The sequence below is a fragment of the Pieris rapae genome, chromosome 22 (genome assembly GCF_905147795.1).
Source record: "Pieris rapae chromosome 22, ilPieRapa1.1, whole genome shotgun sequence".
NCBI classification, from domain to species: Eukaryota; Metazoa; Arthropoda; class Insecta; order Lepidoptera; family Pieridae; genus Pieris; species Pieris rapae.
This window is the reverse complement of record NC_059530.1, coordinates 1,265,220-1,292,549: the sequence shown is the minus strand read 5'-3', so window position 1 is coordinate 1,292,549 and position 27,330 is coordinate 1,265,220. Positions and strand designations below refer to the sequence as shown.

At 34.0% G+C, this 27,330-nt stretch overlaps 3 protein-coding genes across 3 annotated transcripts; all 3 read left to right on the top strand.

Moving 5' to 3' along the window:
* Window positions 1-649: 649 nt before the first annotated feature.
* On the top strand, window positions 650-27,068 carry LOC110995989. The gene is made up of 12 exons (XM_022263465.2): window positions 650-794; window positions 1,497-1,568; window positions 3,034-3,212; window positions 3,695-3,833; window positions 12,790-12,923; window positions 13,622-14,538; window positions 15,815-15,943; window positions 17,787-17,911; window positions 19,516-19,679; window positions 25,823-25,970; window positions 26,407-26,552; window positions 26,928-27,068. Exons 1-12 carry the CDS (start codon window positions 713-715, stop codon window positions 27,060-27,062), a joined length of 2,370 nt encoding a protein of 789 aa, XP_022119157.2. The 5' UTR covers window positions 650-712; the 3' UTR covers window positions 27,063-27,068.
* On the top strand, window positions 9,321-11,865 carry LOC110995991 (putative aminopeptidase W07G4.4). The gene has a single exon (XM_022263467.2). It carries the CDS (start codon window positions 9,364-9,366, stop codon window positions 10,897-10,899), a length of 1,536 nt encoding a protein of 511 aa, XP_022119159.1. The 5' UTR covers window positions 9,321-9,363; the 3' UTR covers window positions 10,900-11,865.
* On the top strand, window positions 22,420-25,814 carry LOC110995990 (heat shock protein 68). The gene is made up of 3 exons (XM_022263466.2): window positions 22,420-23,462; window positions 24,560-24,654; window positions 24,809-25,814. Exon 1 carries the CDS (start codon window positions 22,533-22,535, stop codon window positions 23,454-23,456), a length of 924 nt encoding a protein of 307 aa, XP_022119158.2. The 5' UTR covers window positions 22,420-22,532; the 3' UTR covers window positions 23,457-23,462; window positions 24,560-24,654; window positions 24,809-25,814.
* Window positions 27,069-27,330: the final 262 nt, after the last annotated feature.

Here is a 27,330-nt window from a genome sequence, read left to right as displayed (position 1 = left end):
CGATGTCGATAGGGTATTTAGCAGTATAGAGTGAACATAGTAGACTAAAGTTGGGACGGCTAATGGCGACGTGTATCTCGCTCGTATAGGCTTAATTAATTAAATTTAATCAGTTAGTTAATTGTATTAAATACTTTGTTTGTTTCTTCCCTTTTGTCAATCTTTTTGTTATATAATGTATCATGTATTCCATCTGTGGCTATGTTCTCGGTGTATTTGTTTGCTATTATATGTAATTTGTGTTAGCTGTAGGAGTACGAAATAAATAAATAAATATATTTGTATTAAGTTTCTCATGTAAATAAAATACATTTTTGTAATGAGAAATAAAGTTACTTAACATTAATATACGAACTTTCAGTTGTACTACTATATTATTTTCGTACCATAATCATGCAATAAATAAATGAAATATATATAATAGAGGAAATAAAAATATTATAAAATATCTGGTTTTGTTTCCGAATATAAAACTCAAAAATTGATGTAAACGACTTTATGTTGAATAGTTTATATTGACGTCATAAATTCGAAAAGTATGTATAATGTTCATCAATTCGTTCGCGTTCTATCGGTTTTTAATTTGCAAAAGTACATGCGAGCGAGTAGGTATATAATAAAAAATCAAATCACAGTTTTATAAGCTCTACTAACTTTTACGAGCCGCAATAAAAACAAATGAAACTGCATTTCAAAGAGAAAATTCGCCACAATGATGTCGACATTTTATTTAATTTTTCTATTTAGTAATTTTATATTAGTTATATGTAAAATAGAAAATTTTGATGACGAACGTAAGTATATTTCAAATGATAAGGAAAGTAGTTTATTTTATTGCACGAGTCAATGGACTCATCTATTTTTCGTGTTTAAAAAGTGTGTGTGTTTGTCGAATAGTAAGACAAACACACACGCAGAATAAACTGCGGAATGCAGCTCAGTTTAATATTTATTTTATACAAAAACAATTTAAGCTATTCTAATTGTTGAGTAGGTATATAAAGCAGAATTTTTAGGTTCTATTCCCTGTGAATAATTGTTTCGGATTGATAGGCTTTAATTTATCAATGAAACAGTCTCATATTGAGAGTGTCCATGGGCGGCGGTATCACTTAACATCAGGTGAGCCTCCTGCCCGTTTGCCCCCTGTTCTATAAAAAAAATATATATAACATATGAATTGATGGCAAAACAATGGCAGCACACGTTGGCATTAATATTTTTGCGTCCCCCATCACATATATTATATTTATACTTACTACATTCAATTGTATTTCTTCTCGTCCAATCAGATTTAAAAATAGTTTGTACGGCAAGGTGTCGAGAAAAAAGTTAATAATTAGTTCTAACTCCCACACTTTACATTTGGTTCGTTATTAATGAAGCAATTTCTGAATAGCGTGCACCTATAAAGCATTGTACCATGGGGTTACATTTGGGTTAGGGAATTGAATATCTACGTAACAGGTACTCGTAAAAATTAATTATAATTACAGTTTCCCCGCAACGTCGTTTCGTCTACTGGCCCAATGCAACAGTGCCTTTTTATATAAACTCTGATCATTTTGGTAAGTCCTTGCTATATTTAATAAGAGAGTAAGATGACCAAAACACCTACCGAGGTTGTGGTGAGGTGGAGTTGGAATTATTAATTTATTTTCTGGTTGTTAGGACCACATTTTGAATCCTCTCATACTATGAAGCATTTAATTTAGAAATCCTACAACGAAATGTACTTTATAATACGAGCAAAGTATGAAGTTACAATGCATATCACGAATTGATAATTTTCAATTTTGAATCAACCAAAATCTAGGCAACGCACTCGCGAGCCCTCTAGCATCGAGAGTGTCCATGGGCGGCGGTATCACTTAACATCAGGTGAGCCTCCTGCCCGTTTGCCCTGTTCTAAAAAAAAAAGAACATAAATGTAAGCAAAATTAAAACAGCAACAATATTGAAATTAACAAATTACAAATGAAATATTAAAACTAAATCTAAAAAATGTAAAAATCTAAAGATTAGGTTGAATTGAATGTTGAATAACACTGTTCGGTTAAAAACGTAAGTTGGAAATGTATGAGGTGGTGCATCAGTGAAGTTTTTTCCACATAATTCGACAAACGCCTGCACCCAATAATTAGCCCACAATCTCAGATTGTTTTTAATCTGAGATCAGACCGTAACAGTCGATCGATCTCCTATCTGCATCCCAATAACCAAACCCTACGAAGGCAATCCATTTTTGGCGACGGATATGCAATCTCTTCACTCTTTACACTTATATTTGATAATCAAAATACACCACATAAAGTGAAGAAAACCGTACAAATAATATTAAAATATACATGTCTATGTTTAAAACATATCAAATAGCTTTTTAATTATTTTAATAAGTGGTGTATGTTAAAATCTTAAGATAGGATATTGGCAGAGTTGAACTGTCATTTTCATACAAAGGTCAATCCACATACACCGATCCGACCTCCCATGGATAGCTTGCATCGACAGATGGCGACAATCCGTTGATTTGGCACACTTTAAAAAAAATGGATTAAGATGTCTATCTCAAATGGTTAAAAATGGATTAAGATAGGTTATTTGGTTTGGGCGTTAGACTAACTTAATATCTATTATTTGAGACTGGGAGCTAGATAGTCCGTAAGCAGTATTCGTGAGAATACGCGTGGGTTTTTCTCTTTTCAACGTTACATTTGTTTTTTTTATTTTTTTTTAATAGAACAGGGGGCAAACGGGCAGGAGGCTCACCTGAAGATAAGTGATACCGCCGCCCATGGACACTCTCAATGCCAGAGGGCTCGCGAGTGCCGTGCCGGCCTTTTAAGAATTGGTACGCTCTTTTCTTGAAGGACCGTAAGTCGAATTGGTTCGGAAATACTTCAGTCGGCAGCTGGTTCTACAAAGTGATTAGGTTGAATTGAATTGAAAATTCAATTGTTTCCGAAATATTAAAACTTAAACGACCAGCCGTGTGAAGCCTTGACACCTGACAGGTGCGGTCTTAATTTTCAGATGCAGAACAGTCGCTATCAATTTTGTCCTCCCTGTCTCTCTTCGCGTTCAAAACGTGTCTCAAGTTCGCGCCTGTAATGGCTGAACCTGTCAATCATCACGTCCTTTTAATTGAAAATCCCAACGGAAGACGAAAATGCGATGTGAACAACGAAGCTCACAGTTTTGAAGAACCACATGTAAGTATCCCGGCACGGGATCTATATGTGGAAATTTGGATTGGTTTGTAAGAAAAGTTTTAGATCTTTGAACTGTCTCACTCATCAGTGGGCTGACTCTGCGACCCAAAAAGTGTCATGGCGTCCAAAATAAGAAACTTCTAGCTCTTCCTGACTTACACCTTCAGAAGGTTTCTATGTCGACCACTGAAGGAAGCTTACATAAGTTGTCTATTTTTTTATATATTTTTTTTTATTTTTATTTTTTTTTATTTAAGTATTCCTACAGCTAATCACTAAACAATATCCAAACAATTACATTACACACAAAAGCCAAAACGGATATTTTTCATTATATCGTATAATGGTCTAAGATCAGGCTGCAGGTGCGCTGTCGAATACTCGCAACCGACAGCTAGGGATGTCAATGGTTTAAAAAAATGAACGGGATGTTCGCACGGATCTAAGAAAAGAGCACTTAACGTGTTAACGAATATTTCCAGCGTCTAACTCTTGGCTACGAGTGCCTCAAGTCACCAGACATCGACATGATGATAATGAGGGCACTTGGCTTCCCCTTCGAACATAATCGAGCCAGTCGCGATGTGTTCATTGATGTGCAGTTCGAGAATATTGAATCAGGTAAGTCAATTCAATGTAAATTTATTGGATTTAAAAGTGTTTTTAACCTTTTAACACACACACTTTTAAACTAAAATATTGCGCCTAGTACATGCGCTGTCGGAAAAAATCATTTTATGCCTTAATCTGATGTTAATTATTTATGGTTTAAAATTTACGGCAGTTATGTTAGTGCACAGTCTTGACACCCTTAAGAAAAAGTAACAATTTTCCCAATATTTAAATATCTATTAATGTTATAATTTATTGTAGTCTTTTTACTTGCAAATTTTAATATACCATTACCCTTAGAGATCAACCTAGATTTTTTATTAATTATAAGTATATAATAATAGTAATTATGACTATTGTATATTTATTCGTAAAAATCGTAATCTACTCTGAGTAAATTTACTGTGCACTTTGCACATCTCGTTCTGAAACTGCTTATCTCTTGTTCAGTCTTAGTCGTATCTTTATATTTTATAAAAATCTTCTTCTTGCGCATTTCTCTTGATCACTTGAAAATGAATCACAAATGTGTTGGAGTGCGCGTAACTCAACAACGCCTAGACCAATTTTACCAATTCCTTTTAATGTTCGTTGAGGTCCAAAGATGGTTTTTACGGCGAGAAAAAATCTAGTAATTTCCGGGAAAACCCTAAAAACATCTCTTTTCCCTATACAAACGTTTCCTAATTAAAATTTACAGTCAATTTGAAATTTATTGCTGTTCACTAAAGTTAATAATATAAAAATAAAATATGTTATTCCGAGTCATTAAATTTGAATCTTTAGATAGTCTTGTACGGGGAAATTTCAGCCTGCGTTTGTTCCGAGTATTAACATTGCACGTATTTTCTATTCTAGTAAACTTATCACTATTGTATATATACATAATGTTTTCATGAATATATTGCAAGGGAAAGATAAGTATATTAATTTTCTTGAGTTTATCTCTCAGAGATTCCCTACATTTTAAGTTATAGATTGCACAAATCTTCTGCAGGATGAAAATAGTTTCGACATCAGCAGCATGACCCCATAATAATAAGCCATAAGTCATTAAGCTGTGACAGTAACTAAAATAAATTATCATGTCGGTTAATAACCTGTGTAACTAAATGTTATGTAGTTGAGACACAGAATTTAAAAAAAATTGTCATTTTTCGGTGCCCATTGTCCCTTTAGATTAATTTTCCCATCAGGTTTCAACCCTACTACCTTCGCCTCTTAGATTGAAGCAGACACCCCAGTCGGGGTTTTTAGTGGGTCACAGAAGGGTGGCCAAAGTTGGTGAAAGCGAAGATACTTTGGTCACCCGAGCTGAACTTCATACACCGCCCTATCAGGGTGAAGGTTCTGTTTTTTGCGTTGATATAAAATAGGTCCGAAAAAACACTGCCACATTCCAAATCTTTTTGATAGTAAGAATTCTGTCGGGTATATAATAATTATGACTCATCAATCATAAGATTAGCTTTTACATTTTTGTGATAATATTTTTTTAGTTAATTTTTAATGCACTTCTTTTACTTTTCTCTCAATAAGTATGCCATTTTTTTCACACTAGGAAGAAATCGCTTGTTAACGATAAGGCCTCATAACTTATGTAAGTTTCTAAATGTATGTTTTAGGTGTATATAAATAAATAAAAAATCAGTGGCGCTACAACCTTTTTAGGTCCTGGCCTCAGATTTCTGAATCTGTTTCATGATCATTTTTAAATCTAATAGACACGTAGGTGATCAGCCTCCAGTGACACACGTCGTCGACTTTTTGGGTCTAAGAAATGTTGAGCAAATGTTAAATTTGCAAATAGAATGAAAGTCCATTGGTGCACAGCCGGGGATCGAACCTACGACCTCAGGTATGAGAGTCACACGCTGAAGCCACTAGGCCAACACTGCTCAATATAATAAAAGTATGTAAATAAATAAGTAATATTTTTGAATTACTTTAATTTATTATCTTAAGTTATCAGAAGAAATATAATATGTATAACTGAAACTAAAAAAACCATTTATGCCATGAGTTATACGAGTACATAAACATGTCTGCACTAGTGTAGTAGGTGTACCTACTTATCTGTAACCTGTGTTGACATTTACTTGTAAATAATACATATATACAGTGGCATTGTCTCCTTATCAAAGTTTCTGTAAATACGAGAAATATATCATTAATTCCATTGTGTTTGTAAACGTTTTAAAATTGACGCTTTGAGTAAATAATCACACATTAATCTATGGTCACTTTAGGTGTAATATTTTAAAAATGATCTCTCAAGGGAAAATCTTTTTAAAAACGGAATGTCTAGTTTAGAGTTCCCCAAACTTTTTTGTGTCGTAAACCCCTTGCCATGTTTTTCCGTGTTGGGTAGACCCCCTATTTACCTGATTCTATTGATTTCTAACTGTAGTGAAGTTTAGTGTTAAAAACTTAAAGTAAAAGCACATGTTAATTTATACATTTATTAATAGAATTGGTTTTTTTGTTTTCCCCAGTTCAAAATGTAATGTGACCACAAAGCGAATACCAACATCCTACAACTTACACAATTTTATGAACATATATAATATTTTTTTTTTACTTCATAGGTACTTTTATAAATAATTTATATGTTTTGATATCATAAGATAGGATGACGTAAGTAAATAGGTACTATCAGTGAAATGTTGAGATCCACTATCGTGGACCCACATTTTCTTTTCATGGACCCCCAAATTTTTTTTTGGTGACGTAGACCCCTTGCAGATTGTCATAGACCCCTAGGGGTCGATATATACCACTTTGGGAATCACTGGTCTAGTCCCTAAAATTTATCTGTTTACAGAAAACAATACAGTCTTCAGAGCGCCATTATTCTAAACTAAATTACTCGATACGATGTTATTTTACTAGCACTAGTGTTTTAAAAGAGTACTCATCTTTGCCGATGAGTAGGGATGTCCACCAAGGCAAATGTCATAACGTATAATAAGTGATAGCATCTTATATTCCATAATAAACATATTTTATTTTTCATACACCTGTCTTTGGATAGTGCGAGTAAATAAAACATTTTACAAATATAATTTCACGTTGCATATACAGTTGCATAACAGTGTCGTCCCTTTTTCGGAAGGTTTAAAATTAGCAGATTGTTTCACATTCCGTCTGCAAAAACCAACCTAGGAGTTCAGCCATTCGAATTCCAATTCTCCGCGAATAAAACAAAATAAACACTTCTTAATCGGTAATGGGATCACACTATAAAAAAAGCGTTATTTAGGAAAAAAACCTAAAATTAGAAGTGCAGTAATTATGTTATTGTAAATTTTATGTTCACGGTAATTGTCTTGTGATTAAGAATATATAACTTGTAAAAATGTAGAAAATGCATGATGTAGTGTACTTTAATAATTACACTATAAATGTAATTATTAGAAATTAAAAACTAGATAATAATTAATTAATACTCTAGGCTCCGAATATAATTTTGTCCCATTCAGTGTCGAGACCCTTGGTCCGTGGGTTCCTAGCGCTATAAGGCTTTTTAGGGAAATGTAAGTCGACATCTCAGGAGACCGTAGACCTGGCAGCTACTTCGGATAAAGAATTAGTCTAGCTTTTCAAAGGGGAAACGCTGCCAGTACATTCGGAACCTTGCTTAAAGGGACTCCTTTTAATAATATATTTTAGTAATTACATTTTAAGGTTAGGTATTTGTTAATATTTAGAAATTATCAATATTAATTATTAGTTATAATTAATAATTCGGTAACAGATAAAAAAAGATAAATCGCTTACCTTTTAATGCGTGAAATGCTAATCATATATCAATAATAATATATCATATTATGTAAGCAACAATTTTAAAGATTATTTTTGAATTTTGAAATATCGGATTATAGGATTTGTACAGTTATATATACAAAACTTAACAAACATTGATTATTTCGTATATTATCGTAATGTTTATTTATTTATTTACAAACGTTTACCAACGCCCGGCACACTAATTGAAGGCTAGCGTTGAATCACAAAAAAAAAAACCAAAATACTTTAATACATTTTTTAATAATTGATAACTTAACTAAATACTTATGACAAATAAGTCGGCCCGATATTAGGGGCAAGACAATTATCTATATTATACTTAATACTATCAAGTTTAACCGGTCCGATATTAGGTATCCGATCAAAAGCCTTCGGTGTTTTTTTTTAATGGAATCTCGCTGTTGGCCTTAAGGGCCTTTACAGCTCAGAACGGGCTGTTTGACGAGCTTAGCTCAGCCTGAAAGGGCGGGTTTCCCGGACGGAACTCACTGGAGTGAGTGAAGTACAAAAGTAAAGGTCCTCGCCTTCCCCGGTGAAGGCGGTTTTTTACCCTAGTCTGTTGTTTATCACTGCTGTTATTATTTTTGGCCGTGCGGGCGGGCCTCCGGTTTACGTTGTTCGTCTAATTTTATCAAGGTGTTGCGTCAGAGGGGTACCGGTATTAGCTAGGCGGGGCAAAAGGAGTGCAATGGATATGTGACACACTGATACATTGGTACAAGAAAACATAAATACAACTAATAATGTGACAACAAATACGAAAAGAAAAAAAAATATCAATTTATATTTAATTAATAATAAATTTAATTATAAAGAAATGATCTAGGTTTATTTTCGTATTTCGAGGCAACTTTTTCTATAATTATAATACTAATAATTCAACTAATACCTCAATAATACAGATTATAGAGCCAAAAATATGGTGGGCTCATGACATAACAGAAAAGGCAGGAAAAGACTGCTAGCCTATTACCGGAAAAGGAATTATCTATATTCTATCTATATTATTTATATTTTCCACCTCACAATAAAAGATGTGAAAGTATTAGAAGAGGCGGGAAGATTCTGATTTTGTATATTATTTGCCGTTTCAAATTTTAAATTTCAGATTTTTTTAGTATTTTTTAAATGTATATTTCTTCTCTTTGTCTATCCACGTACTTATTTATTGTTTCAAATATATTGTTTATCTATTTATCTGTTTTGGCTTTATCTATTTTCTTAGTGTTTTGTTTTATAATATGTATATAAGCTGTAAGATTACTTATAATTACATAAATAAATACAGGCATCTGGAAACCATATACCTAACCGACTATACATTAAGCCATAATTAAATACTAAGAACCTTTGAAATGGAAATTATGGACAATGCTTTATTATTATTATTTTTGGTGATAGGCCAGTATTTTATGGGTATCTTGTAGAAATTTGCGGGTTTTTCATGGTGGATTTAATATTATTGCTTTTTGAAGGATGATGTAAATGGTTTCAGGTAGATCTAATAATTTGATAGATTCGTGTAATTAATCCCAATCCTTTTAATTTCATTTTCATGGTCTGTATATTTTTGTGTGTAACTTATTATTCAAAGCAGAAGCGATTTATAAAGTTTTCACAGAGCTATTTTAAAATAATTATTGGAACGCAAAGTCACGGCCCGCACAGCACCAGATAACATTTATCATACATTAAGTACGATCACTTCGTATCAGTGAGTGCCGGCGCCATGTTGGTTCAAGAATTTAAATTGTACGAGAATATTTTTATTGAAACGAATATACAAGCGGCGAATTACGATGGAGTTATTTTTATTCTATATCCACAAGAGATGAATGTGGACCTTCCGTGCCATATAAACAGCTTTATAGACAACATTTCGAAGCTGGACAAACATATATACAAAGTGCCTACAGTCTGGAATTGTGACTATGTGTCAGGAGGCCGTCTTGTACTCTCTCCAACGGGAAAGATAACGCCATACCATGACGTAAGTGTCATTAGAGATGCAGCCAAGAAGGGTATGGCTAGAGCGTTAGACGCTGGAATGAAGAAACCACTGCTGGTCATTGAAAATGTGGTCAATTTCCCAGATGGACAACTCGTCGGTATCCTTGGTGCGTTGGAAGCTATGTATGTGCCATTACAAGTTCGCGAGTTTAAGGACTCGAAGAATTTTATCCATATAGGATTCCATTCTGATGAAAAAATTACTGAAGCATTCGAGAAGGTTGTGAGAAATGCTTTGGCGTTGGAGAGATCGAGGATATTTGCGCGTGACATCGCTGGAGGGGATCCAGAAAGAATGGCACCTGCTAAAATTGTTGAGTATGTGAAGCACTCGTTCGCTGGTGACACCAACATAAGCATCAACGTCATTGAAGATCAAGAGGTAATTGCGAAGGAATATCCTCTGTTAGCAGCTGTATCAAGGGCTGCCAATAATGTCGAAAGACATAAAGCGAGAGTTGTAGAAATTCATTACAATCCTTCTATTCCAAGCCGCGTGATTGAAACCCTATTGTTGGTTGGTAAAGGAGTGACATACGACACAGGCGGAGCAGATGTTAAGATTTCCGGTAGGATGGCTGGCATGTCAAGAGACAAAAGTGGTGCTGCAGCGGTAGCAGGCTTTTTAAAAGCTTGCTCCATTTTAAAACCACCACATCTTAAAGTTACTGGCGTACTATGTCTATGCAGGAACTCAATTGGTGAAGATTCGTATGTAGCAGATGAGTTGCTCATATCCAGAAGTGGTAAGTCTGTACGAGTGACGAACACAGATGCAGAAGGCCGCCTGGCAATGGCGGATTCGGTGTTCAAATGTTCAGAGATTGCACTAAAGGAACTCAATCCACATATCTACACAATTGCTACGTTGACAGGCCACGCCAGGGCGTGCTATGGAAACTATACAGCTGCGATGGACAATCACAGCGCGAAAGCCGCAAACCACTCAGGCAAATTGCTGTTCAGTGGTTCCAGGATGGCTGAAGGCATCGAAGTTTCCACCGTCAGAGCTGAAGACTTGGCTATCAATAATGGTAAATGTAAGGGAGACGATTTGGTTCAGTACGACACTGATGCGAAATGTCGTAACCATCAGTTGGCTGCTGGTTTCTTAATCAAAGTGGGTGGTGTTGAGGAGAATAACATTAAATACACACATTTGGACATCGCTGGTGGCGCTGGCTGTTTCCCTGAGGAGCCAACTGCTGTACCTATTCTGACACTGTGCCACGCCCATAAAGTTTTGACTATGTAATTTAATATAATACTGTTTTATCGTAAACCAATAATCAAGGTTTCGCGTGCCACAATTGCGTGGTCACGGGTGACTGAAGATGTTAAATGTATCAGTATCAATACACGCGATTCCATGACCTTAATAACATATAATTACCTAACCGCCAACGAGGCTTAGTTAAGGAGACAGGCTCGAAATCCAGAGTTTGATTTCCAGTAGAATGTTATTTATAGGGAATAAAACATTGGATATTTTAGTTAATATATTTTTATATTTAATCAGATAAAACAGTATTGTATTTTTACCAAAAATGGTAATAAGAAAATGTGTATTGAATCATGATTTTTCAATTATAAAAGTCAGGTTAAGGGAAAATGTTTTAATTATTTATAGCGTACTAAATACTTTAAATAGGTATTGTCTGTTTCATTATTTTGCCTTAAAATATTCGTAGTTCGTAGTTATTCATGGTTAAGTACGATAAAAATAGATACTCAGGATAAATAAAAAACTATATTTCTACATAGATTATATAAATGTTTTATTATACAGTTTTTCATTATTACATAGCAAGAATTATAATAATTAAATGATATATAGAAAATTAAATCAAACTTAAAAACTTAAGGTGTTGTGGCAGTGTACCTAGTACAGTACTTTTACGTTGAGCGAGGAAGTACCAGCTCCGTGGTTACCGATTGTACCTATACAGAATACACAAATTAGTTTTTATTCAAATCAATTTATTATTAAAATTTCATACTAAACAATTATACACTTTTTAATAATATACTTTATTGAATTTGTTTATACGCCGCCATAGACATGGACAATCTAATTTCTTTAAATAATTATTGCATAATGTTATTATGTTTTATTAACTGCGCATTCAAAACCATATTCAAATTGCTTGTACCTGTCCCATACCTCTACCCCCTAGATAATAAAAAAGACTACAAATTGTATTCAGAATAAATTTCACTTAATATAATTTCAAAACAAAAATTATCAGCTAGATAATATCTGCATTGCATTTGCTTGGCAACATTACAAAATTTTCTTATCATAGTAATCGATTTATTGCTACTTTTAAAGTATATTTTCATTATACATATATATAATTAAATACACAAAAAAAGATGTTGCATTAATATAACCTCATTTCGAGTTCTACTAAAACATAAAAAATAATGTTTATTTGTGCCTGGTACCTAAATCGTTTAATGTTTAACCCGAGCCATTATCTATCCCATGGACACCACAAAACAAATTCACACACAAATAAAATGAATTTATTTCTACATAAAATGAATTACACACACTCAGTCCCTCCGTTGGCTCTGCGATCCAAGAAGTTTGGCATCCGAAATGAGAATTTTTCAGCACTCGCTGGTTGTACCACCGCCAATTATTGAGTGGCGGTACCAAGGCTGACCTTCTGGTCTCCAACCTTGAAGCTCAGTTCAGCCGCTTTAACCGACCGTCCATGTGCTCAAGGCCTTACATTGTTAAGGGCCTATCCGACACATAATCCGCTGTTTTGCTAATTTTTTGCTAACAATAAGGATGTGTAATATTATTATTATTTAATTTTTTGTAACATTTATGTGTACTATAAATGTATTTATATTAGAAAAGAGAGAGAACATATACTGTGGATATAGAATATTATGATGTAGTGGACTTCAATAAATAATTTGCAGAGATGACTAGCCTTTACCTGACACATTTTATGTTGAGAGTGAGGTTTAGAGAGAAGTATGACTCCATTATGTCAATATCCAATACATTTTTGACATACAATAATCAGATTTAGCTCAAAATCTCGATGGTTTTCTTCTCTTTTTTCTCAGTTTGAGAATCGCTTAGTTATCAAACACTGAACATAGTACTTATATATATTCTCAGGTCATATAGATCTATTCACAAAGGATTTGAGGCTGCCCCCAGAATTAAGAAGTTTGTCCTACGATGTGAACAGTGTTCTGCATTTTGGCGATCGGGAATTTAGCAAGAATGGACATAGGACCATTATATTTAAGGTAATTTGATAAAACAGTGTTAATTCTGATTGCCTAATGCATCTGTGACATTATACCTAAGGTTGATAAAGGGAAATTGTTAATTATTTAGCTTACTTCAATTGATTTGCTCCAGTTCATACAATTTGTTTGACTCAAAACTTGGCGGTTAAAAAGAGGGCGGAGAGTTTATTGCCCGCTTGACGCCCTTGACTTGCGGACTGTTAGTAATTGTTGATTTGACTCAATTCAACATCAATGTTATTTAATTCTTATTTTACTTGATTACCTATATGAATAAAGTTATTTTGAGTTTTAGTTTAACTGGAACTTGAACATAAAAGCTTATAAATTTTTTTAGGTAAATTAGTTTTTTTTTATAGAACAGGGGCAAACGGGCAGGAGGCTCACCTGATGTTAAGTGATACCGCCGCTCATGGATGCCAGAGGGTATTGAGAGTGTCCACGTAGCATGTAGTATGTAGTAGTGTAGGATTATAGCTTATTTAGCTGGTCAGTGAATTTTTTTTCGCATTTGCCATATGTTTAAATTGTATTCAAAACTGTTAGTTGATCAGTGTTAGATTTTTTATAGAAATCGTTATATTGGTAATACTAATTATATTTTACTACGTTTATTATTAATTTTTCAAAAATTTGAAAACTTTACTCAAACCCAAACTCTCCATTGAAATATTGACGCAATATCTGATTTTTAGGATCGCAACACAAAACAAAATAGAATCGGCCTAACGACTTCGGATCTTCGGAAGATTGAGATTGTCTATGGTCCAGAGTGCCAAAAGCGTGACCGCCAGGCCAAAATAGATTTATGTCAACACTACCCTGGAATAATACGTAAAAAACGAAACATCGACCTAGAACATACTAGAAGCCTTCGAGTCAATCCCGACATCACTCCACCACCAGAAAACCTGACAGAAGAAGTATCTAAAAGTATCAAAGACCTTGGTATACACGATGAAGTACAAAACGTAATAGAAGACGTCTATAAAATAACATCATTAGCTTTAAAAAACGCTAGAATCAAATACTGCAATGATTCTAAAGAGCCCCTCCGCTCGGACTCGAAAAGAGAAGATAAAAGTCCCAAAGCAGATATACTAGGTATCATTGAAGTTATAACGGAGTATACACAAAACATAGTTGATAACGCACTAACGAATTTGACTGAGTTCTGCGAAACATCACAGTCTATGGACAAATACGTCAGATCTAGATGTAGCTGGTACGATTCGAATAATGGTAGGTGTAGACAATACTTTAAATCCACCAAATTTGGCGCAGTTAAGTATTCTACTCAACATAGGCCTGTTTATTTCCAATCGACTAAGCATAAAGGCAGAGCTGTTGTGTATAACTATGCGCCTATGGGCTATAGAGCGGGACCAGAAAATAGCACTGATAATACATCAATTGAAAGAACAAAAAGAATTGTTGCCATTGATATAACAGCCGCTGTAGATGAAGTAAAAACTACTAAACATGTAACAGAAAAAGCAAGTGACACAGATAATATTGAAACGCCAAAATCTATTTTAAGAATGGCAACAACGATTAATTCCCAAAAGAAAAAGAATTACGCGCCAATAATGCGAAGATCGTATAAGAATAGGTAAGACATTTTAAAATTAAACGATCTAATGATAACAGTCTTTATATTTATCTCAAACATAATTCCCGTTTTATAAAAATATAAACTAACGACTGAAATCATAAAATATTTGTTATTCAGTAATAATTTTTTGATGTTAATTATATATGAACGAAACTATAGCTACACGGATCACAAATCATAGATTTTGGTATTATTTCTTAAATACAGTAGGAAATGAGGTTTTATAAGCTTACTAGCAGACTCGGCCAAGCGTTGCTGTGGCTAAGGTTTTCGTTTTAACACAGCGCCATCTGTTAGACTTGTATCAAATAATAAACAAATATTTGCAATAAAATAATTGCGGGTATAAATTGAGATGTAAGTTATCCTATCTTTTAAGTTAGATCAAACCACACACGGTGTGCCTTTAATTATATATTTATATTTAATTTAATTTAAAATTTTATATTTATATTTAATTTACAAACATCGTGACAGGAGATTTATATATATGTACTAGCAGACTCGGCCAAGCGTTGCTGGGGCTAAGGTTTTTGTTATATTATGTGAAAGGTAGATAGATAGCTTTGGTACGTTGGTACTTTTAACACAGCGCCAACTGTATCAAATAATAAACAAATAATTTGCAATAAAATCAAATTGCGACTATAATTAAAGATCTAAGCTGTCCTATCTCTTAAGTTGGACCAGACTGCGTACGGTGTGCAAATTTGATTGAAATTGGTTCGGTAGTTTAGAAGTCCATCGCGGACAAACATCGTGACAGGAGATTTATATATATTAAGATTAAGAATTAAGATATAACGAGATGGGGATAAATCAAAAAATATATAATAAATTAGAAGTTACGGTAGAATTTAGTTGAATGAAGTCAAAATGTATTTAGATATTCATGAACTTTGAAACCCTTATTATTATAATATATTCTTCGTAAAAGGATATTTTAACTTTGTTCTAAGACGTACGTTATTTCATTATTAGGTTATTTTACCTTACGTTTGTATACCATATATCGTGGCAGATTTTCCCCCCAGTTTCGGATCATCACATCTAAATTGTTATATACAGGCCCACACATTTACTTTTTTTAAGATTGAGCATTAAAATGCTGAATGTACTGCCTTTTAAAGCCTTGATTTTCACACTTCTGCCATCAGTCTCGCAAAAAAATTGCCGAGTCCGCTAGTAGGTTCTTTGGTAAAATCTATTTAAATATGGCCCTATGTTAAAATGTGACATTTCGTTTTATACTGATGGAGACGAATATTTCAAGACCCGATGACGATGATTCACAACAGAAGAGAACTAGAAGATTACGCCACAGAAAGAGACCGCACAGAACTGAAGAAGACAGTGAGAAATTAGAGATTGTAGAAAGGAATATCGATGCAGACCAACAAAGGTACGTTTTTTTATTTTAAAGCCGAGAAACAAAATCAAGAAATGAGCTAAACAAATCTCCTATAAATCTTCATGATTGCTTTTGTAGTTTTGTAGGTAAAATACCAAAAGGGAGGTAATACTGACAGACCTTTCATAGTTGTGTCAACCAAGGGTGTATATTTTGATCGAAAGGCTTTCTTTGTTTTATAAGCGCGACGATCATCGTCGAAGTTAGCAGAAGAGTTAGTTAGAAGTTAGCCTACGTATTAATAGCATTTATTATATTGTTATACGGTCAATATAAGAAATCTGAAGTGATGTTTGGGTTGAACCCCTCCTGCCTCATCATCGTACGAGACGTATTAAATCAAAATTTCATCCGCATCACCTTGCTGGCTCGAAGCTGGCGGTTTCTATCGCGAGACATTTTCTTTTGCATTCTAGCGAACTGTGAAATCGACGGAGATACTAACTCTGATACACCCTCTAAACTTGGCTTGTTTGCCTATAAATCATAAAATAAATATCCTCTATTAAATAAAGCATCCGGTTGATCCAGGAATTTTACAAAAACATTAAACAAATAAATAAATGAATGTGAACGTATAGTAGATAATTATATTATATCAAATGATACATTACTTATCAGCTTATTAGGTATTATAAAGTTTTCTACTGATTTAAAGAAAACAAAACTGCGTAAGCTAAAACTGTGGTCAGCTTTGAACCAGATTTCTGTACCTTTCTCGGTATTATTTTGTGTATGAGCAGGTGATCAGCCTTCTGTGCCTGACACACTACCGGCTTCCTTCACGGAACGAGCCAGTGTCTCTAAGGTATGAGAGTCACATGGTGAAACAATTCTGGGATACCTAATATCCCAGTTCTGAAATCTCTGTTCTCGGATCCGAGAGGAGCGGGTAATAATACATTGCCCACTGCCCATGCGCTCACTCGGATCGGTGCGAGCATACCCATGTTTCGTTTACAAACATATTAATATACACTCATACATATTTTCAAACATTCAAATTTACTAAATCAAAATTCGCCATAAAAAGTTTTGGATTTCGGCTATTACTTTGTATCGATTGTTTTATTATTCAATGAGTTAATATAATTTGGGAGAAAATCATCGCTGCACTTCTTATATCCAAGCTTTATTGGCGATTGAAAAGAGTGGCGGATAGATTCATGACAGTTCTTCTTTGACGTTTATAAGTGTACTTGTTTACCTATATGAATATAGATTTTAAGTTTGAGTTTAGTACTTTAATTATTTATTCACACTTCATTGCTAGAAAGAAACACAAAAAACACAATATATATAAATTACAAGGGATGCAACGGGCGGCCTTATCGCTAACAAGCGATCTCTTCCAGGCAACCGTAGTAAGAAAAGAAAACAATAAATAAAAAAATGATGAGTGCAAGAAGTGCATAACCAGAAGTTATATAAAAAACAAAATATATTTATATTAATCTATAGAACCTTAATCTAGAGAAAATAAAAAAAAACAATATTGATAGCTAACTAAAACTAAAAAGCTAATCTTACAGATTAGAGAATAGCAAATAGTGAATTACATTTACAAAACGAACAGGAGATACAAGAATTACACAGGTCACGATTGATCAGGATATGATAAGGTTAGGAAATATTTATGTAAATATTTCCTAGTTCCATATTGCACATGACACATTGCATTGCATGTAAATGTCAAAAATAATACTCTAGCCTCATATGTAAATGAATTGCACCGTTATAACGAATAAATTCCTGTTCCCGCTCATCATAAAGAACAATTGTACCCAATATATAAAGTATTTTCCTCATATATAACATTGTTCCGATATTCCAGTCCTAGAAAAGAAAAGAGAAAGAAAATTCCAAGGGTCAAGCTGTCAGCGCAAAACAAAGAGTTCTATAACGAGAGGAAATGGCAGGAAAATGTCGTGAGATATATCATAACTGATAATGGAAAGTGTATGTTTTTTTTTTCAATCAATTCATCTTATATGTAAAATTCTCGTGTCGCGGTGTTTGTGGTTAAACTCCTCCGAAACGGCTTACCCGATTCTCATGAAATTTTGAGTGCATATTGGGATGGTCTGAGAATCGGACAACATCTATTTTTCATCCCCCTAAATTTTAAGGGTAATCCACCCCTTTTTTTTCAATTTTAGATAAATTATTTTTTTGTGCTACAGAATTAGTAAATACATATAACCCTTTACAATCAACCCCCATTTTTTAGTTAATTATTAAAAACTTATGTTGTGAACTCTGCGGTTTATACAGAGAAAAATTCACAGAACAACCTAAAAAGATTTTATTCCGGAAAACCGAACAGTCTCTGGGATAGCATAGCAAAATGTTCCATGTTGGTATGTACTAAACAGTTAGGCTCAGTAAAATCTCATTAAATCTCAAGTAGACACGCAGTTCGCGGGGGCAGCTAGTAAATATATGTATATGTATATGAGCCGTACATTGTGCTCAGTCAGACTTTCTTAGTTTCATAAGCGTGGCTACCTAGAGTCGGAGTTACGCGAGACTCTTTAACTGTTATATTGCATTCATTTTTTACATAGCAATTATCATTTTATTATTTAGCTTACCTATATTGTATTGTTGTACGCGAGTGGTATAGAGTAAACTACAAATCTTATATTATTTAAAGCACCCCTGATGACCCTGAACCGTACAATTAATAATAATAATAATAATAATAATTTATTTATTTTTCTCCCTTAAACATTAACAATAATAATTCTTAATATAGTAACAGTATTGGGAGACTGGTTTCCAAACTAGGTAAGAACCTGTAATATGGATAACCAGGCTTCCATTCCATAGCATATACATAACAAAAAGGAAGTTTGTAAGGGATTGTGTATGTGAGTGTGTGTGATAGTGGGGAAGGGTACGCATGCGTGTGTTAGTGAGTGTTAAAGGGTGTTTGACATGACAAGAACATATTATGTGAAAATTATTATTTTATAATGAAAATATATATTTTGTATATGTATTTTTATTGTATACTAGGCCCCGTGAACATCGTTTCTCCATAATGCCTAGTCTGCCTTTTAAGTACACACTATCATGGAATATTTTGCTACACTGTCCTAGTGACAAACCAGAGTCCTTAACTATCAAATTAAAAGGGTTGATGAACATTAAGGGTTGTATGTAATTTGTATGTTTAAAGAAAGTAAAAACACAAAACATATAGGAAAAAAATTGTTTATTATTATTAAGCATAATTATTTTCATAAGAATCGGTCGAGCTGTTTCGGAGGAGTATGAGAACGAACATTTTATATATTATATAGAGATTTTATATATAGGGGGCAAACGAGCCTACCGGGCACCCAGTAAGGGCTGTTATCACAGCCCATGGTCATGCATTTATTTCTCTTTATACGTTTAATGTGGTTTATAAACAAGAGAAGATAATATGAGCCTCAAAAGGCTTCCATTTATAATCGGACCGCTTGAACATAAACAATGATCGATTCTTATGACAGATGACAGTTGTCGCCACGCAACGCAAAATCTTGTTGAGGCCTGATGAAATCTATTTCCAGATAACATAGAAGATGTAAGGTCTCGTCTAGAAGAAGTGAACAGAATATTGATGAAGAAGACTTGCGTCCGCTTGGAGGAGATCAGTGATGAGGATCAGTTCCACGATTACTTGGTGCTAGACACAAGTCCTGATTACGTCACAGGCAGAGTTGGTGGGAGACAGGTGAGTAAAGCATTATCAGTTGATTTGAGAAACTTCCCATCGGGTTCATCATCTCCTGGGCCAGTGCAGTCGAAATTTTAGAATTAATAATAAATACGCGTATAATATCATCAAAGCGGTTTAGTTAAACGTGTATAAGCGTACATAAAGGCCGGCAACACACCGGGTCGCCGCGGTTGCAGGTGTAGGCATCAAATACAAAAGTATTATAAAAGATATAAATGATTTTAGATGTGATCAGTATCTATATAATAATTACTGGAAATCGAACTCCATATCTCCAATTAATACCCCATATCTAGCGGTGTTGGCCGAGTGGCTTCAGAGTGCAATAGTCATCCCAGAGGTCGTAGGTTCGATTTCCGGCAATGGAGTTTCTATGTGCGCATTTAACATTCGCTCGTACGGTGAAAGAAAACATCGTGAGGAAACCCGCTGGCCTATTGACAAATTATCATGAAACAGATACATAAATCTGAGGCCTAGAGCTATAAATATTTTGCCTCTGATATCCTCCATCCCTTATTACTTTATTGTATTCATTTATTTGAGACACAAAAATGTGTCTGTACAAAAACTTAATTTAATTAACACATTAAATGGTTTCAATACAATTATAGTAACTAATTACGGTCACAGCATAAATCTCTCTGTTGCAATATGGTATATTATTGTATTCTTTTTGATCCGTCTTTGTACGAAGGCGCCTGTTTTATCTCGATAGGCATCGCGCCTTCATCATTCATAAAGAAATTGACAATAGACTAGAAAAAAAATCACGTCAAGGAGGTTCATAATCTATTGATATGTGTATTGATATTTCTAAAAAAGAAATTTCTCGACAGAGCGGAAATTTTGAAACTCTGACCTATAAAAGGTCATTGACCCCGATTTTGGTTTCTCCAACTCATGTTGTATAGAAAACTTTTTAAATACTTATGTATAATTTTACATGCATCATTAAATATTTTTATACTGGACTAATATTAAGCTTATTCAACTATAAAAAATATGATGAAATCAGTAGTAGTAGTTATGAATATTTTAACATATAAACGTCTTTACAAATAGGTTTTTTGGTCAACGATGTCAATATTTTTTTACAAAGAATTTTTGAATCATCGAGCTTTTTTCTAAAATTCCGAAAATTGTCAGTACATAATAAATCTGCCCAATAACCAAAGAATATATTTCCAAGATGTATAAATAACTGTAATTCGGGTTGTTTTCATAAATAATATTGTTATTCAATTCAAATTGGCGCCTTGTAAACTTGGTAAACAGAGACAACAATATAAGTTTTTATTAGGAAAACAGAGACGGAGAATGGTTACGTCTGTCTATTGGCTATGTGTTAGATATTGCTATACCTGCGACAGATCTAGGGCTGCCATGCTTAAAACATTTACCCCATTCTGGGGAATACATTCAATATTAATATCATTAGTGTATAAATGTTTACCTATAATTAGTTTGTTATAATAAATGTTGGAAACATTTCATCGATTGTGATAAACTTAGTTTATATTCTAAGTTAAAAATCGTAAAACGTGTAATGTTACATACACAAATATATAGAAACTAAGCAACTGGCAATTTTATCAATTTATATATGTTTAGTAAGAAAATAACAAATAAAACTATTTCCATTATTATATTCGAAGCATTGCATTGCACATATGCAATTATATTACATATGTCAAGGTAATTTAAATTCCTTAAGCTGGCAACCCATTTCTGGCATATTCGGTGGATACAGGTTCCTGATTGGTAGATACGGTTCTAGAAATCTCTGCATTTCATTCGTAGTATAATATAAGCGCGCGCTAAACTTGACATCAGCTTTAATGTTGTTCGATTTTCAAATCGGTACTTTATAGTAGCATAATGGTGGCAGTGGGTATTGACTTAGGAACTACTTATTCGTGTGTGGCAGTGTGGGAAAATAACAATGTGAAAGTGATTGTAAATGAACAAGGCAATCGAACAACACCATCATTCGTTGCGTTCACACATCGCGAGCGTGTAATCGGCCAAGCGGCGAAAAACCAGGCCGCTGTCAATCCAAAAAACACAGTTTCTGCTGCTAAACGCCTCATCGGACGTAGATACGATGATGTGGGTCTTCAAATGGACCTACGGCACTACCCCTTCAAAGTGATCAACGAAAATGGTAAGCCAAAGATCCTAGTCGAGTATAAGGGCAAGATGCGGTCGTTTTCACCCGAAGAAATTAGTTCTATGATACTTTTCAGGATGAAGGAGGTTGCCGAGGCGTATTTAGGTAAGACTGTCGATAAGGCCGTGATAACTGTGCCAGCTTATTTTACAGATGCTCAACGGCAGGCGACTAGATTGGCTGGGAGTATTGCTGGCTTAGAAGTTATTAGAATAATTAATGAACCGACCGCCGCCGCGCTCGCGTTTGGTTATGATAAGAAATTTAGCGGTGAACGAAACGTTTTGATTTACGATTTAGGTGGTGGCACTTTTGACGTTTCTATTTTAACTATAAGTGATTCTGTTTATGAAGTCAAGGCGACAGCTGGAAATTCGCGGCTCGGTGGAGAAGACTTTGATAATAGATTAGTAGCGTATTTCGCCGAGGACTTCAAAAATCGCCACGGCAAAGAGGTGCTTAGATACGGCAAGTGCTTGAAACGTTTAAAATCCGCGGCTGAGAAAGTCAAATTAAGTTTGACCTCAGCAGCTGAGGCTACAGTGCACATTGAATCTTTATACGACCGCATTGATTATCATAATCGCATTTCAAGAGTGTTATTCGAAGACCTATGCTCTGATCTGTTTGAGGATACAATCAAACCAATAGAGAAAGCCCTAAAAGATGCTCGTATGTTAAAAAGCCACATTCATGACATTGTATTAGTTGGAGGCAGTACTCGAATACCAAAGATAAAAGATCTCTTAAAGGAGTTTTTTAATAAAGACCTAACTAGTTCTATCAACCCAGAAGAGGCCATCGCCTGCGGTGCAGCGATTCAAGCAGCAATCCTGTCTGGACATACAAATGAAATCAATAATTTGCTTCTAGTCGATGTTGTGCCATTATCTTTAGGTGTTGAAACAGCAAGGGGCATGATGTTCAAAGTAATAGAACGTAACACGCCAATACCATGCCGTAAAGTCAAGGAAATCACCACTTTGGAAGATTACCAGAATTGTATGACAATAGAAGTGTTCGAGGGCGAAAGAACACTGACAAAAGACAATATTTTATTAGGTGTATTTGAGCTGAATGACATTCCGCCAGCACCGAGGGGAGTTGCCAAAATCGATGTAATTTTCGATATAGATGCAAATGGCATTTTAAAAGTTTCAGCACGTGATAAGCGCACAGGCAATTGTGAGACTATCACTATAGAAAATTCGCATCGTTTAAGTAATAATGACGTAAGCAGAATGATCGCTAATGCTGAGAAGTTTCGAGAAGAAGATATCGAGAATAGAAAAAGATTGGAGGTCAGGAATCAGTTGGAGACTTATATTTATGGGGTTAAGCAGACTGTGGTCGATAGCTTGGAGAGTCTGAGTAGCAACGAGTGTGCATTTTTGATTGGGGAATGCAAAGACGCTATCGCCTGGGTAGAAGAGAACATGGACTGTCTTCGAGAGGAGTATGAGAGAAAGATGTCGGAATTGCTACGTCGTTGGTCTGCTACTATAAGTAAATTGAATCAGAGATGGAGGCATCGTGCTAAAAGACAGAGAAGTGAAAACATAGAGAACGAAGCGACAACAATTACGGAGGTTGATTAGGTTTAGGTATGTTTTTTTTTAATTTGGTATAGTACCAATCTATGAGACTTTTTTTACAATTAAATAATTAAAAAGATAACGTACAAACTTTAATAATGTTCCTTACTTTTTTAATTATAAGCCATTGTTATATTCTTTACCTATATTTATAGATATGTCAACAATAAATCAGCATCCAAATCCGTGAATTCGTTTATCGATGCACACATACAGTAACATTTATAATCCAACTTTTTATCCAGAGTTAAAAACTCAAATTTAATAGAACTATTGAGATAAGTTAACATTAACATTAGTTGTACAAAACTTGTAATCATGTACATTATATTTATCTAGTAATATGACGTATGAATATATCATTTATGATGGGCGAGTATTATTGTCAATAGAATTTTTGTTTCCGTATCTGGACCGAAAGCTAATTTTAATCGCTTCACAGATAATGTACGTGTGTAATGTGAAATGTGAAAGTGAAATGATCGTCAGTACACCTGACATTTCAGATAAAGTATGAAGTTTTCTTTAGGTATATAAAGTTTGTAATGCTTATTCGTTGTAAATACAACAAGGACAAAAAAACTAGATTTTGAATTAAATGAGAATGTAATGAAAGCAGCGCTAATGTCAAACGCACGTGACAGGTCTTTTAAACTGTCAAAACTGTTACACATGATCCATAAATAATTTTATTGAGTACTAGCAGACTCGGCCAAGCGTTGCTGTGGCTAAGGTTTTTGTTATATTACATAGTAGTAAATTAATCAAGGGAAACGGTAGGAGAACTTATGTGAAACGTTGGTACCACGACACGGACCTAAACTAAACTACCTTTAACTCAGCGCCATCTGTTAGAATTGTATCAAATAATAAACAAATGTTAATGTTATCGTAATTTTAGTAAGGATGCCTATTTTTTTTGAAAATGAAATATAGCCTATGTCACTCAGGAATGATGTAGCTTTCCAACAGTGAAAGAATTTTTCAAATATGCCAAGTAGTTTCGGAGCCTATTCAATTCATACAAACAAACAAACAAACAAAAAATCAAACCATTCCTCTTTATAATATATTGAGTATGAGTAAGACTGTCTTTTTGTTTTCAGGATTATTCTGTGTTGGAAAATGCGCATTATAATAAGAATTAAAAATTAAAATTTAAGAGTAGTTCTAGAATTTCAGATCACCAATTTTCTAGAAGGTAAGTTTTGGTATAGTCTATTTTTACTATAAGGTCTTCATTTTCATTTTGCATAGATAAAAAATCTTCAAAAACTTTTTCGTCTCTTTCTAATTGTGTTGCTTATACTGTGATATAAAGAGAGCGAATGTTTAACAATATCGATAAATTTCAGGTTTAATCAAGGACTACATTTACCCCATAATGCCATATGGGTCATACATCTAGAATATTTTGAAAAATAGCTTTATTACTTTTGCCTACCTCAATTTGTAATTAAATTAATTAATTTAAAATATAGTAAGCAAAATATACAGTGTTTTATTTTTAATCTCCAAAACATCTTAGTAAGTATATTTCCAAGTAAAAACTTATATTGTTTCCTTCTCGGCACCTAAGGGAGTGTTCAAGTATTACGTCACTCAATTTTTAGAGATTCTTGACCCCCTCCATGTATCTCGCCGTAATATTTTTCTGTACCCAATAGTAAAACGTTTCGTTACCACCCAGTGACTCATTAAACCTAAAAGTTGTATGTGGTGTATAGTATCGGAAAGTCGAAAATAATATTAACAATAATGCATAATTCAATCCCCGACCCGCATTGTAACTTTTCGCCCCCCCCCCCCCTCAAATTCGTAACGTAGTACTTGAACACTCCCTAATGCCGTTTAACTTTCGTACATTGGGTGGTGATAGTAACAATAGATAGAAACCTAGAGGCGTCACATCACTCGTTCGTAAGAAGATTCTTGCTTATTAGAAAAACAATCACGGAACAGATACATAAATCTGAGGCCCAGACCTAAAAGGTTAGCGTTACTGCTCTGTACGATACGGGTCAATTTATTTACCACACACACACACACAATCCTACCAATGTATTTTAATATTTGCGTTCAGTAAAGTTCCATTTTTCCGTGTTCCTGTCACGATCCACTATGAAGATAGTTAAATGTTTGTATCTATTCATTCCTATAATTGAGATATGACGTAATATATATAAAATAACACTCTCAATGTGTGACGGAACTTTAGCGACATCATTGAATATCGATCTTTATTTAATTGTCTAGAGATTTAATTAACTCTCTGATTTAACGGGAACTGTATAAATAAACCAAACCATATAAATTCTGACATATAGGGTTTGCAAGTTGCGTTTTATTATTTACGTTTATTTTCCCAGGTATTCGGCGCTCTAGAATTATTTGAAGGCGGGCAACACAAGCAATATGCCGCCATGATGGTTATGGCCATGCTTGGATTCTACTTCGAAGTATCACGTCATGACAGAGACGAACATATACGAGTACATAACAGACATATACGTGCGGGTAAGGGCGAATTCGTAAACAAAAAAACACATTAAATCAAGGAAATTAAGTAAAGTTTTTCCTTAACTTAAACCTTATTAGGATCATTATTGTAAATTACACAGTAACGATACGTTTCTGAAGTCTAAAAGCATATTTAAAAAGTTCTGCTCTAAGGCGGAAAATATTGGTCATAAAACATTATTCAAACGCCCGTCTGAAGTGATCTAAGGATTAATTTTATTCATGTCTATTATATTTATATTCATTTTACTTTATTTTAAATTATTAAATGCATGCTTACAAGATTGAGTCAATGTGTGACTTCCGTATGTCACATCTATTTTGACATGTTATTCATAGACTCCATTCGGTACTTTGACGTTTAAGGCTTTGAAAGATTAACTATTTGACTAATTACCAAAGAAATAATTAAGTGAAATCATATAATCTTCAGATAAATTGCATCATTTCGAAAAGATCCGTTCTGACGCCACGCTACCTTTGCCATACGACTATGAAAGCGCAACACACCCAGCTTGGCAGTTCTGGAGGAGGCTAGGCAAGAAAGGAATATCTTCTGTCGCTACTTATAAAGATAAGGTAAGAAAGGCGTTCAGTATTGGCTGTGGATTTGTGGACTTAAATTTCTATTTGCGGATACGTACGATAAAGAAAAACATCGTGAGGAAACAGATACAGAACTCTGAGGCCAGTGCAGTGCCTCTGTTTTTGTTTGAAGGGTATGAATATTCAATGTGTGAAAGGTGTTGAGATATCTTTAACTGATTAAATATAATGACGGCGAAGTAAATTGGCGCTGTTTTATTTTAACCCTCGCTTAAGCTAAAATGCATAATACCTTCCTTAAATCAGTTGATAACCATTTAATTTACTGTTATATTTGAGTTAAATCGATCTTTAAAATATATTTTTCTTTTGATAAAGATTAAATATTATTAATGTTTTTTTTACCAGGATCCAGACGGAAGCATAATGAAATCCTTAGGCCAACATGAGCAACTACTATCTAAATACGATATAATAAAAATTAATAGTGTTTATGGTATAGACTGTTTTGTAAACCAACGACGAATGAAGATTAAAGCGTAATAATTGTGTTTGTCTTTGTTTCACCTCCTAAAGATAATATTTTTTAAATAAAGAATAGTCGATTATGCATCATCTGTAATTTAATCCAATTATTTGACAACTCTTTCAGTGTAATAAATGTGCCTTGTCAAATAAATAGGTCGTTAATTACCTACTAAAAATATACATATCACTTAAATAAAAAATAAAAAAATTTGGGGTTGCCATATATAAAACGCTAAATTAAACAAATATGTATTGACATTTATATTTATTGAAAATTACGCCT